The following is a 13985-nucleotide window of genomic DNA, read 5'->3' as shown; positions in this document are numbered from 1 at the left end:
TGAGATTTGTGTGTTTGAAAAAGAAGGGGGGGGGGGGGGAATTGTATTTGCTTTCCGAGACATTCTTGGAACTATGGCTAAATTAGTTATAAACAAACATTTTTCTATCTGCACCCATTTCATGAGCTAAGAGAGGCCATAACTAAAGTTTGGACCCCCGAGAGGGACCGTGGCCAAAAGTTGAATATTCAAGGAAGCTTGAACTAACAACCACTTCCCTAGGGGGGCAAAGCTACCACAGAGCCCTGGCACCACTGCAACAGTAAGTAGCATGCTAACTGCCACACACCTGCACAGGGTCCCAGCTTCTCAGACTGTGGTGGTGACCCCATTACAAAGATGGCAGCTTTAGTTGCTGCTGAGAAGGGTCTCACAACCAACCTCAGCCGTGTAGTGGACAGTAAAGGGTTAGTGTTAATAATGGGAAATCCACAGTCAGGGCTCCATCTGTAAGTCTTCCTACACAAAAAATCAAATTATAGCAATATCGCTATGTATAGGATTTTATACCACAGACAATATAAGGATGGTGAACTGTGGCCCTCTGTCTCCTAAGGGCCACCGAGCTAGAATGTCTAAACCCAGCATGCATCCAAATGGCAACATCTACACTCCAATACAATCACATGGTTTACATCTGCGACTAATAGGAACAAGCCAGTGTGTTAATGTGCAAAGAAATCTTATTGGCTGTAACATTTTCCCTTCAGTCCTGTGGTGGCAAGAAGACCCTTAAGAGAGGATCAAAAGCTTTCCAGGTGCAACAGCCGTGAAAGGGATTAAAACTATAAAAATATATACATATATTAGACGGACACGTAAAAAATAAAAATTGGCTCAAAATTTAAGAAAAAAAAAAATACAAAAAATTGGCTCAATAGAAAAAAAAATACATTTTATACATTTAGGGAAATACTGGTTTAGCTTATGAGTACTTGTATATTACAAATTGTGTTTTTTACATTCAGTGCACAGTGATTGGCTGTGCGATGCATTCATTTGTATACATATATACAGCATGTACAATGACGTATGTACCAGTGATTCCCAATTGAGTCCCAGTTGGGCACAGACTACAGTTCCTTTCTATTGCCGTAGTACATACAGCACCAGATCACACTGGGAATCACCTACCTATACAGACCAGTCAGGGACCTCACAGGCAGTGTCTTTTGCATTTATAACACATTTTCCCATTCAATGCTTGAATGCCACTAAACAGAAATCCATTCACTTTGTATCTAGGGATAAAAATCTACAAACACCAAGGAGAAGCACAAACTGATTTTCAATTTGGGCACTGAAATGGATGCCAGTCATTACCAGGTCTAGTTACCCATAGCAACCCCAACAGCTGACCAGTAAATTATCCCTGCTTATTTATTTTCTGTTGGGTATTAGACCTGTACCAAACTTTGCACCTTTTATTGCTTCCCATCATGTGGCTATACGTTGGCTGACCAATCAAGGTATTCAACTGAAGGGCCTGCAGAATGAACCAATAAGGTTCAACCAGGGTCGGACTGGGCCGCCGGGAAAAATCCCGGTGGGCCCCAGCGGGCCCAGTCCGACCTTTGCCGGCGCTCCCCCTACTGACTGTTCCTCCCCTGACGCGTTCAATTTATACGCGCTCTGGGAGGACGTCAGGCGGGGGCCCTTTGGGGGGGTTAGGGGGGGCCCTTCGGGGGGGTTAGGGGGCGCGGCTGGGGCACCTGCAGGGCCCCGGGGCGGGAGCCCCGGTGGGCCCTGCACCCCCCAGTCCGACCCTGGGTTCAACTGGCCATACACGGGTATGTCTCAACCTTATTGATCCATGTTTGGGCCTACAGCCTGAATGGATGGATCTGAAAGGAAGCCTAGAGGAGCTGTGGCTCTTCTACCTCCCTCATCTACTGAGGCATTGTATGCCCAGCCACAAGGTGCAATGGCAGACGATCGCAGGATGGTATGTCGAAATTTACCCCCAAGGTGACATACATGTTTAGAAAGCCAGGCACTATGGTTGAGATTTGCCAAACTGTCCAATCAAATCTGGCCATGAACAGCCAAGCTTTATAGACATTATCACAGGAGGCATTAGGTGGTACAACAGATACAAGGTGAGTACTGCAGTGGGCCTCCATGGAAGTTTGTATGAAAGAGAACCCTCTATAAAGAAGATGGAGCCATATTTATCTGTTCTGGCTCAGGCACTTTTAAATGGGCAGCACAGGGCCTTGAAAGGGACCAGATACAGATTGAAGGTCCAAGGCTTCTGTGAGAATGAAAAAAATAATGACAGAAAAAAACTGCCTACACTAAGAGGAGCATTTATCAAAAATTGTGGTCAAATGCGCTTGTGATTTTGCTGTGAACTGTGGCAAAGTTGCAATTATGCGATTGTCAATTATATTTCTGCAGTTTAACAGAAAACAATTGGAAAAAATAGAAGAAAGAACCCCAAATTGCTCCTCCCAAAACCATAGGAGTCCGCAGGAAGTAAGCTGAAAATCACAATTTTTGCCAGAATTTTGTGGCATTTTAAGATTGATCAAAATTCCAGCAAATGTCACAATCATGAATACTGTATATACTCAAGTATAAGCCTAGTTTTTCAGCACCCAAAATGTGTTTATACTCAAGTTGGGTGCCATGGGTCCCTCTAGACTAGCACCCTCTCTCCTTTGTGTGCAAATTAGGCCACCCGCAACCAGACCCTCCAGTGTCCTCGCCTAGGCTCCCACTAGCAATACTTATTTCCCCTTACGTGTCCTCCGGGACTGGGTCTGCTGCCAGTTTGCCAATGTGCAGTGAGCGTGGGGTAGTACTCATATTGTTTTTGTTGACCCTCTTCTCCACTTACAGAGCTAGTTTACTGTTTTTCTTTGAAATAAATATTGAAAAACACATACCCCACTGATGCCTCAATTAATGTAATTTTATTGGTATTTATTTTGATTACTAAAACTTAGCAGTAGCTGCTGCATTTCCCACCCTAGGCTTATACTCGAGTCAATATGTTTTTCCAGTTTTCTTAGGTAAAAATAGGTACCTTGGCTTATATTTGGATCGGCTTATACTCGAGTATATACGGTAATTGCATAATTGCAACTAATTGCGATTTTATTCCACAGTTGCAGAATTGTATGCGATCTTTGATAAATATGTGTCCAACCATGAAATGTGGGGACAAATTCATCACCAACTTCAAATCTTTGGAAGAAATTGTCCTTTTCGGAAGCCAAGGAGGAAGCGCTAAACAAATGACATGTTCTTTTTTTTCCTTTACCGCAATAATTAGAAAAACCTGCAATTCATAAAAATTAGTGTTCAGCAAGAGTTAATATAAAAATAAGACTTTTCATTAAAGCATAGTTAGGAAGACTAAATAAACTGGGACTCATTTATGGAAATATCTCGCTCTGTTTGTTACAACGGTAACTAAGGCCAAGTTAAGCAGAGGAGACAATTCTTTGGAATCTTCACTAGCCAAGAAAACCCGTTTGGTTAAACCCAAGTGCATATCATGGTTTGATGAAGGTGGCTAATTGTCTTACATATGACCGACTCCATAGGCCAAAACATACACAAATCCCAAAATACCAGGCAATTTTAGCAGCAATGCCACAAAGAAATCCTGGCCATCCACCTGGCCTCATTCACATAACAGTGGGACCCCTGGTAGTACAGGAACCAACTAGGCCACAAGTAAGAAATCATGATGTGAATACTTATAGAACCTAACAAATACAACACAATGGTATAACATATAATTAGCAGAAGGGTATTTTCTTTGCTGGGGTTCTAATGAGGAGGGGGTCAATGGCATCTACCCTACTTGCCCTTTCTTAAGAGCTGCTAGGTATGTTTTGAGAGCTCATAGCTGCCGTCAGAAGGCCCCTGACACTTCACATTCTAATGAACTGAACCAAATACTAGGTGGTAGCGGCCATTTTGATCAGCACCACATGCAGCCCCACGCATCTCCAAGCAGCAGTATAGGCAATATGATCGAGCCTTTTTCACATAAAGGATAACAGCTCTTACTTTGTTTTGGGGGACACTGGCTCGAAACCTGAGTGTATATCTAGAACCCCTGCCATTTGGCAGGACAGGACCAATGTTGTTTGCCAGAGAGGAAACAGAAATGACACCATGTAAGCATCCAAAGGGCCAAGAGTTTTTTTACAGAACATTATGCCATTATTTCCAAAACTATTTACACTAAATACATTGTTGTCAGGCATCTGTTTTTCTTCTGGTCACAGTATCCCTTTAGGGGTCAGTTGCCATCCATGGGTCTATCTTATACAAACTAGAACTACTGCTGCAAAGAATTATGGTATTTGCAGATGTTGGAAAGACAATCTACAAATCGGCTTTTGGTGCCGCTGATCACTTAGCTTACCAACACATCTAGGGAAAGGCTAACTCTGCCACTGAGTGCAGTATATAGACATCAAAATCTGTCCTACATGGCTAAATAAATTCAAAGGAGAAGACAGATTTAAAGAGGCGCCACAGACCTATGTTTAACATACCCTTCAATGATCTATGTAGATGCGTTTTGTCTTCTGTTATATGAAGAGGAGATCCAGCCTAATGTAGGAAATAAACAACTAGAATCACTTGGGGATGCCTAACAACTTGGCACCTACTTTTCCTTCTTAGTTCAAGGCAAGTGCCAACAGTAACCCTCCTGATGCTCTTGCACTACAACTCCCATCATCAGCCAGAAGCCGAAACAAGCAGTTTAACAACACCTGAAACTGTGTAGTTGGTCACCACTTGTCTTATTCACTGGGGTTACAGTATGCCCATCATGATAGGGTATTTACCTAATGCTTTCCATTTTTTAGTTTAGTTTTATTGTATCACTTTTTGAATGTCACTTTCAGTTCTTTTTCATTGGTTTGAAAAGCAACCATATGAAGGTTTAAATCAGTGATCCCCAACCAGTGGCTCGTATGTAACATGTTGCTCCCCACCCCTTTGGTGTTGCTCCCAGTGGCCTCAAAGAAGGTGCCAATTTTTACATTAGTGGCTTGGAGACAAGTTTTGGAAGCCCAGAGACACAGTTTTACTCCAAGCAGAGCCTCCTGCAGGCCAGCAGTCCACATGGGGCTACCAAATAGCCAATCACAGCCCTGATTTGGCACCCCAAGAAACTTTTCATGCTTGTGAGGCTCACCAACACTTTTTACATCTGCATGTGGCTCACAAGTAAAAAAAGGTTGGGGATCCCTGCTTTAAAACTGTCCAGTGTATGAGAAAACCGAAGATAATCAGATGATATTGCCACATTTTCTATGGCCTAATGCTGCTTTGCTTATAAAATTCAGATGCGACACAAATAAAATAAAAAAACAACCCTATAAACTATTTAAAAAAAAAAAAAAAAGCTCATTGAGCCGACAATATCAGGTGCTGGTCACCTCTACTACATTCTTGTTGTTGTCAAACGTCAACCCCCAGCAGCCCCAACTTGGCTTGGAGACTGCCACCTCTAGTTGCACCTGTCACCTTTCCCTGTTCTATTAGGTGACACTGATCCACTGAATTTGCGCACAATTGCGATAATTGCTTAATAAAACCAAAGTAGTGTTTCTTACAAAGAAAACAGAACCAAATACATTCAATGCCCTGATCACAAACCAGGAAGACCCATTCCATTTTCACAGAAAAAAAAAGTGACTATCCAAAATGAGGAAATACAGACCAAAGCGTAACATAAACTAGAAGCCCACTAGGGCTAATGTCTCATTCTCATTGATGGACCAGTACTGAGCGTGGATGATGTTTAAACCCATCTAAAGAACCACCCACACATCTGTGACCGCTACTGGCAAGCATATGATAGACGTTTAGTGTTCACAGATGCCCTTTAGGGATGGATTTGTGAGAAAAAAGACCCGTTTCCGCGCAGTTAGAAGACCGTCGCTTCCTGCTTATCATTAAAAGAGGCACGTCCTTCAATAGTGACCTGAATGACAATCGTGTCTTTAGATTCCACATTCACTCTTCTTGCTTGTTCTGGAAAAGGGATGATAAGGACCATCCTACATGGGTGGGTTTTAGGTTGTCTTTATCATCCACAGGAGGAATGAGGAAATGTCTGGAGGTAATGGAACAAGGGCTTCCAAAGGAAGCATTTTCACTATTACTACCCAAAGAGGTTGGGGAGTCAGCGGAACCAACAGCCCAAGTGCTTGGATTTTCCTGAGGCCTATAACCGGCAGCAAAACCCTCTTCTGCAAGAGGCTGCTGCTCCATATTCACAGTGTTAATTGCTAGCTGCATCTGTGGCTTGTAGCCCGCGCTATCTATACAGTTCCCGTCGGGTTCTTCTTCAGAATTTGCCTGTGGCTGGTACATAGATTGGATATCAATGTATACAACTTGGGAGGAGGATGCAGATTCATCTGAAGCTAGGTTCCCTGTGTCCTCATTGGTAGAGGGTGGGCAATAAGACACAACAACATGATTTTCATCTTCTGTGTCAAAGTCCTCCTCTGGAGTCTGACCATTTGGATCCTCAGTCACTGGAGAGTGCAGTTCTGTATCCAGAATCTTTGGGACTGTTGAGAAGGTTTCCACCACTTCCACATTATTGGGTGTGCAGGGGTTCATTTCCATCGTTTTTATACCTTGGTTGGCCTGAAAATGGACATGTTACAATTACATTACCATGGCTCATGTAAAGTGCAATTCTAATCTCCCAGAAAATGTTTTTGAACTGAAAAACTAGTCAATTGGTCAAAGGTCCAACAAGCCACATATTGTTCATTCTGGTCACACAAAAGTAAGCCTACCTGTTGGATATATGTATGACTTCAACAAGGTCACATGTTGGATACTGTGCAATATTGCCCTGCATATTATGCCAGCTTGGATGATGACTCCAAACATGTACGGATGGGAGTCAATGGGGTTTTGTGGTTTGACAAATCAGGTCATGGGTGCTATAGCTCAATGTGCAACACTGTTGGATTACAGTTACTACGCCCACACTGCTATTTATCCTGTATAACAGGAAATAATGCTGAATGCATGGCTAACTTCAGTGAAAAGGCAACATATGAAGTAAGGGGCATACCGCTGTAACTAAGGACACATTTTTTCATCCTTAACGGTCAAGATCCCATTAAAAGAGCCATCTCTGCTCTGCTATGAAACCAGCCGTACACCAAGAACAATGGTTTTGAAGTATCTAGAAACTGTTGCACCAATCCCCTGCTGCCATGTAGAACAGTAATAAGTAGCTTAGCTAGAAAGATTACCTCATTGACATTCTTCTGGAACTGCAGAGCCTTACTGTTCTCTGGATTGGGAATATCTGGATAAAATGTTTCCTTGATCCTACAGGTAACAAAAACACAGGTTATCAAAAGAACTCCACTAAAAGAACTATTAATTAATTCATCAATTAATTAAATGGATAAAAATTAAATTATATAGGGCATAATGTACGCTTAATTTTAAAACAAATCTTACTTTGGAAGCCGGAGTGCCCCTTCCATGTGTAGAGGCACAGGCCCCAACTAATAAAGGCTTTTACAATACATGGGATTAATGAGTTAATTTAGCTTAGAAATATTTATCACTGCCTATGTTCAGAGTTTCACAGGCTTCAGCTTTCATTCGGCTCATCTGATTAAAGAAGTTACTTCCTATTTCCTTCTCTTTGAGCCGAGGGAAAAAAACAATACAGAAATGGTATCACTCCCCAGCATGGCCTTGTTAATGTTATAGGCATCGCTGCGGTGATGAATTAAGACATGGATTTTCTGTTAACATCAGATAATGTGAAAATTCAGAAACACTTCTTAAAAATGCCTGTTGCAGGGCAGCACCCATCATACACTTACCATTCCCTCTTCTGGTAACATATAGTGCTTGCCACTATACCAAGAACAACGGCCACCACGATTGGGATGAGGATGGCAAGGATGAGACCAAGAGCTAAGGGGGGAAAAAGGGTATTAAATATTACCTTTAATGGCTCTTTGTAGCTAAACATGAATATAAATTGGTACGTTCCAAATGGTTTGTACTTGTACTTTAAACTGGGCCAAATAAAAGCTTAGCCTTGCATAATGTGTATGCGTCAGTATTCGTTATAATGAAAACATGTGCTCTGAGTTGTATTGTGACTGCACACAACTGGCTGTATCTATTCACTAGTTCTTCCTTGTAGCAGAAAGCATTTATTTTCTATTTCCACAAATAAAGTTAATTGTGTCCCGGGCATTTGGGGCTCATTTTCTGTTTATTTTTCACAAGCGGATGGCATTACTGTCCCTAAGAGCGAATAATGTTACATGTAATAAGGGAATTTCCCTTTAAGAGCTGGCAGAGATAACAGACTGAGGCTGCCTCTCTCAGTGGAAGGAAGCATAATTGCTGTTGGGTGAAGTTAAGCCGCAAATTTACCGGCACACTGGGACAAAATGCCCGTGCCAACCTGGCACCACTCTGATTCTTTTGTATGACCTCATTTTTATAATTTGCAGTTGCAGAATAAATCCAATGCAAGACCCACTCATCACTCAACCCCGTCACCACCAAACCCACCACCCCACTTGCCTCACCCATAGGGGTGTAACTACAGAGGGAGCAGACCCTGTGGATGCTAGGGGCTAGGAATATAGTAGGCCTAGTAAGGCCCTATTTAAAGGGCAGTTTAAATATCTTGGTAGAATGGATCAACATATCAAAGTTTTGGGGCCAAATTGAATTTGCTGTGGGGCCCAGTAACATCTAGTAACGCTGCTTCCTACCCCACACCACTTGACATTCTTCTCCTTCGGCACATCCCTCCCCAGCCCCTCTGTGCTTTAGCTTTTCATCCTGCTAATGAAAAAATTAATTTCCCCCACTGTGTGTGCAAGTTACAGAAGGGCAGAAGGAGTAGGCAAGCTAGCAGAAGAGGTACATGCTGAAGGCCTATGTATTGGCTCACTACATAAAATGCTGCACAGTACTGTTCTAGAACATCTTCTGAACAGGTGACTGGTGACCCCATTGGTTCCCCTACAAATGATGCACTAGACACACATGTCATGGAGATTAAATATGTTCCAAAATCTACTGCAAATTTCCTTACCATTGTCATTAGTCACTACATTGGAAGATTTAATGGGTCCATTTCCAGCACCGGTGTAGGCCAGCAGCCCCAAGCGATAGCTTGTTCCACTCTGCAGGTCTTTTATCTTCAGCATGCTGATCTCTGGGTTAGTGATGTTGATCTTTTTATTTTTGGGATCTGCGTGATCAGCTTTAAGGGAAAAAGGAAGAAAAACTGTAAATAATATGTAACACCCCAGAAACCTAACAGGGATATCCAGTCACCCCACAACCTCCCTCTTTGATTAGAATATCACACTAACCCTGCTATATTATGAAAAGAAGCAGTTTATACACAATTATGGTTTAGCTCTATAATGTATTACACGGCAAGATATTGGGGTTACCAGGTCATTTGTAAAAATCAGGGGCACTTTTAATAAATGTGGTTATTTGCAGACTAATTGCTTTTAAATTAAATGCAATCAGCCCATCTAGGTGGGTTTTCTGTTAAGTGGCCAAGATGTTTCATGTGAGCGCCATGCCCCTAATCTCATAGTTAGCGACAGTGATCTCATGTATAAAAGCGAAGCTAATGATAGAGGTAATTTTTGGTGAATTGCATGTTTTGAGCACCAGTTTTCAGCTGAAAGCCACATCCAATTTATGGAATTTTTTTTGGTACCAAAATATAAGTATTGCATGATGTAAGCCTGAGTGCAAGCTAATAATACCACCACGGGTACTAAAGGCATAGGATCTATTATCTGGAATGCTCGAGACCTGGGGTTTTCCAGATAAAGGATCTTAACATTAATTAATAATTTGGATTACTATACCTTATAACTGCTAAAAACCCAATAGGATTGTTTTGCTTCTAATGTGGATTCATGCAGCTTTGTTACCATCAAGTACAGGTACTGTTTTATTATTACAGAGAAAAGGGAATCATTTAACCATGAAATAAACCCAATAGGGCTGTTCTGCCCCCAATAAGGGGTAATTATATCTTAGTTGGGATCAAGTACAGGTACTGTTTTATTATTACAGAGAAAAGGGAATCATTTAACCATGAAATAAACCCAATAGGGCTGTTCTGCCCCCAATAAGGGGTAATTATATCTTAGTTGGGATCAAGTACAGGCACTGTTTTATTATTACAGAGAAAAGGGAATCATTTAACCATGAAATAAACCCAATAGGGCTGTTCTGCCCCCAATAAGGGGTAATTATATCTTAGTTGGGATCAAGTACAGGTACTGTTTTATTATTACAGAGAAAAGGGAATCATTTAACCATGAAATAAACCCAATAGGGCTGTTCTGCCCCAATAAGGGGTAATTATATCTTAGTTGGGATCAAGTACAGGTACTGTTTTATTATTACAGAGAAAAGGGAATCATTTAACCATTAAATAAACCCAATAGGGCTGTTCTGCCCCCAATAAGGGGTAATTATATCTTAGTTGGGATCAAGTACAGGTACTGTTTTATTATTACAGAGAAAAGGGAATCATTTAACCATTAAATAAACCCAATAGGGCTGTTCTGCCCCCAATAAGGGGTAATTATATCTTAGTTGGGATCAAGTACAGGTACTGTTTTATTATTACAGAGAAAAGGGAATCATTTAACCATTAAATAAACCCAATAGGGCTGTTCTGCCCCCAATAAGGGGTAATTATATCTTAGTTGGGATCAAGTACAGGTACTGTTTTATTATTACAGAGAAAAGGGAATCATTTAACCATTAAATAAACCCAATAGGGCTGTTCTGCCCCCAATAAGGGGTAATTATATCTTAGTTGGGATCAAGTACAGGTACTGTTTTATTATTACAGAGAAAAGGGAATCATTTACACATGAAATAAACCCAATAGGGCTGTTCTGCCCCCAATAAGGGGTAATTATATCTTAGTTGGGATCAAGTACAGGTACTGTTTTATTATTACAGAGAAAAGGGAATCATTTAACCATGAAATAAACCCAATAGGGCTGTTCTGCCCCCAATAAGGGGTAATTATATCTTAGTTGGGATCAAGTACAGGTACTGTTTTATTATTACAGAGAAAAGGGAATCATTTAACCATGAAATAAACCCAATAGGGCTGTTCTGCCCCAATAAGGGGTAATTATATCTTAGTTGGGATCAAGTACAGGTACTGTTTTATTATTACAGAGAAAAGGGAATCATTTAACCATTAAATAAACCCAATAGGGCTGTTCTGCCCCCAATAAGGGGTAATTATATCTTAGTTGGGATCAAGTACAAGGTACTGTTTTATTATTACACAGAAACAGGAAATCATTTTTTTAATTAGAATTATTTGTTTGGACTCTATGGGACATGACCTTCCTGAAATTCAGCACACTCTGGACAATGGGTTTATGGTTAAGGGATCCCATACTTGTACTGCTACTAATAATAACATCTGCAAGTCAATTTAACATTGTTCTATGTTTTGACTTGAATATGATCAAGTGAGACTCCATATTCCTGCCAACATCCCAAACATACAAGAATATGGTTTCTGAGCTGATTCGCTAGGCCTGGGCGAGCAAAATGCATTCACTCTCCGTACTGTATCTATGTTACTGATTAAAGTGTACATAATACTTACCAATATCTATGAAGCTGGAAGCAGACGTGGTGTTTTCCTGCTTCACAATATACACAACGTAGCCACGCAGGAACCCTCGTAGATCCTCCTCTGGGATCCCCTCCCATTTCACACAGATGGAGTTTGAAGTGGTTTCCAGTACAGTAAAATTTGGTGCTACTCTCGGTGCTGTGATAAGGGAGAAAGGAATAAACACGACTGTAAGAAAACACTCAGTCTCCAATCACTGAACAAGGAATATTTATATTAAAGTGAGGTAAAGCCTTGGACAATGCTGTCCAACGTCTTCAGTAAGCCACATCAAACATCTAATATTTTCTCTTAAATACAAAAGAATATGTTAATGCTATATAAAAAGAGAATATATCCTGTGGTTCTGCCTTTAAAGTGCTTAAGTCTCCCCCTGTGGCTTGTATAAGGCTCTGTGTTCACACACAAACCAAGGACACACATACACGCTAGGATACATCAGCCAATGAATGGACAGAGTTCTGTCTTTTGCTCCTGCACTTCCTGTTACAGTCAGAGCTGCATTATTTCCTGTCAGGTGATCCCTGAGGAAGCACACAGCCCATCACAATGGCGATAAAACAATAAGGAAGTGCTTTTGTACAGGAATTCTGTATATTTGAAGGGACTTACCTAGCTCTTCTGTATAGCCAGTCACTCTCTTTAGTTGCTGGTGCTGACCTTCACTGCAGGAGAATACGGTTATGTTATACCTCACACCAACAGGAAACTGGTCTGTGCGATAAATCACAATGAGCCATTAATACAACATTGGTAATCATGTTTGTTTCATTTGAAGGGCAAGAAAAGATATCTCAGTAAGTTTATGGATTATGTCAGAATCCCTCAAAATAACCTACACCGAAATATTTTCTTTTTACCTATCAAGAAATACCCAATCCAGTACCCCTGGTCACTCCAAAGCTGCCAAAATGAAATTGGACCTGGGCTATGCATCTGAACATTGTAAGTTAATTATGTGTATACATGGTGCCTAAGCATGATGTCATTAGGTACCATGTATACAGATTTCCGATTGGGCCTCATTTCAACACAGACAGGGTGACCACCAATCACTTTCATTTCCCTTCCGCACAGAACCAGAAGATATAGGTCAGGAAACCTAACTAGCCCTTAACGTATGTTCAATTACACAGGATTTATACATAACAATATCAGTTCATGCAACAGCTCAGCCAACCAACCCCCCGCCTATTATTCTGTACCTGCACTAATGAAACAGCTGGACGCATTTGTATGAAAGCGTTTCCACCTCATCGCAGAGGTGTCCAATGGAGAGGTTGGCTTCCACTGCACGATATAGCCGCAAGTGGCATTTGCATCAGACTGCCAGGTGATGTTAATTCCTTCTGCGTTTCCAACTGCCAGCTCAGCAGTAGCATCTTCTACATGAGAAATGAAGTGACATTTAGTGCAAGAAATCACTATTTTGCCTTGTTCCTGATTATGAGGGTCCCCTTACTCTTACAACAGGGTTATTCATTTAAAGGGCACCTATCATTCCTGATATGCTTACACCACCAGAGCTGGCACAGCTGGATCTCTGGGGGCAGAAATAGTACTGACAGAGAGTGATGGGTGCATGGGCAAATCTGGGGGTAAGTGCATGCATGGCCAGTGCATACCCACATCAAACAAGAGCCCTAGTTCTAAGGCATTTGGGAGACTTGGCACCAAATTATCCACACAGGGGCATCATGACTAGTAGTTTAAAGATAAAGCCTAGCTGGGCAAGCCAACAGAGAAGGCTGCATCGTTTTGGTGGCCTTGTTTTGCATACTTCTTAAAGGAAAAGTAACCCCAAAAAATGAAAGTGCATCAAAGTATTTAAAAAATATGGCACTGTTGTCCTGCACTTAGGAGAACTACTATAGTTTATATAAATAAGCTGATGTGTGGCCATGGGGGTAGATATTCAAATTGAGAAAAGGCTAAATGGCACAGTTTACGTAACAGATGTAAGCTCAGGAAGACACCATTGTATTCTACAGAGCTTGTTATCTTCTATGTAATTTAGGTTACCCCAAGGCACAAGTGCTATAGTGCTAAGGGAAGCAAGAGTGCAAGTATTATATCAAATATAATACATAGGTTCCACATAACATCTCTAAGAAAAAAAAAAGTATACATACATATAAATATATATATATATATATATATATATATATATATATATATATATATATATATATATTATATACACACACACTAAATAAATATATATATATATCACAATAAACACAATAAATACCCTTTGTTTTCACTAAGACCTGTGAGTGCGGCATCTATT

At 41.0% G+C, this 13985-nt stretch overlaps 1 protein-coding gene across 2 annotated transcripts in view; it reads right to left on the bottom strand.

The window, feature by feature from the left end:
- Positions 1 to 3465: 3465 nt before the first annotated feature.
- lifr (LIF receptor subunit alpha) overlaps positions 3466 to 13985 on the bottom strand; it is a 58862-nt gene continuing 48342 nt past the window's right edge. The window contains exons 14-20 of one of the 2 annotated variants that reach the window (XM_004910449.4): positions 12901 to 13077; positions 12308 to 12409; positions 11666 to 11833; positions 9086 to 9256; positions 7848 to 7941; positions 7260 to 7338; positions 3466 to 6636 (exon numbers count right to left, since the gene is read on the bottom strand). In XM_004910449.4, coding sequence (XP_004910506.2) covers positions 5995 to 6636; positions 7260 to 7338; positions 7848 to 7941; positions 9086 to 9256; positions 11666 to 11833; positions 12308 to 12409; positions 12901 to 13077 — 1433 coding nt within the window. In that variant the 3' untranslated portion in view covers positions 3466 to 5994. Of the gene's footprint in view, positions 6637 to 7259; positions 7339 to 7847; positions 7942 to 9085; positions 9257 to 11665; positions 11834 to 12307; positions 12410 to 12900; positions 13081 to 13985 lie in introns of both variants that reach the window. The other variant, XM_002938191.5, reaches the window with a different exon arrangement.

This window comes from Xenopus tropicalis, chromosome 1 (assembly GCF_000004195.4).
Source record: "Xenopus tropicalis strain Nigerian chromosome 1, UCB_Xtro_10.0, whole genome shotgun sequence".
Taxonomy (NCBI): domain Eukaryota; kingdom Metazoa; phylum Chordata; class Amphibia; order Anura; family Pipidae; genus Xenopus; species Xenopus tropicalis.
Note: the sequence above shows the minus strand (reverse complement) of the source record. Positions and strands in the feature narration are given on the sequence as shown.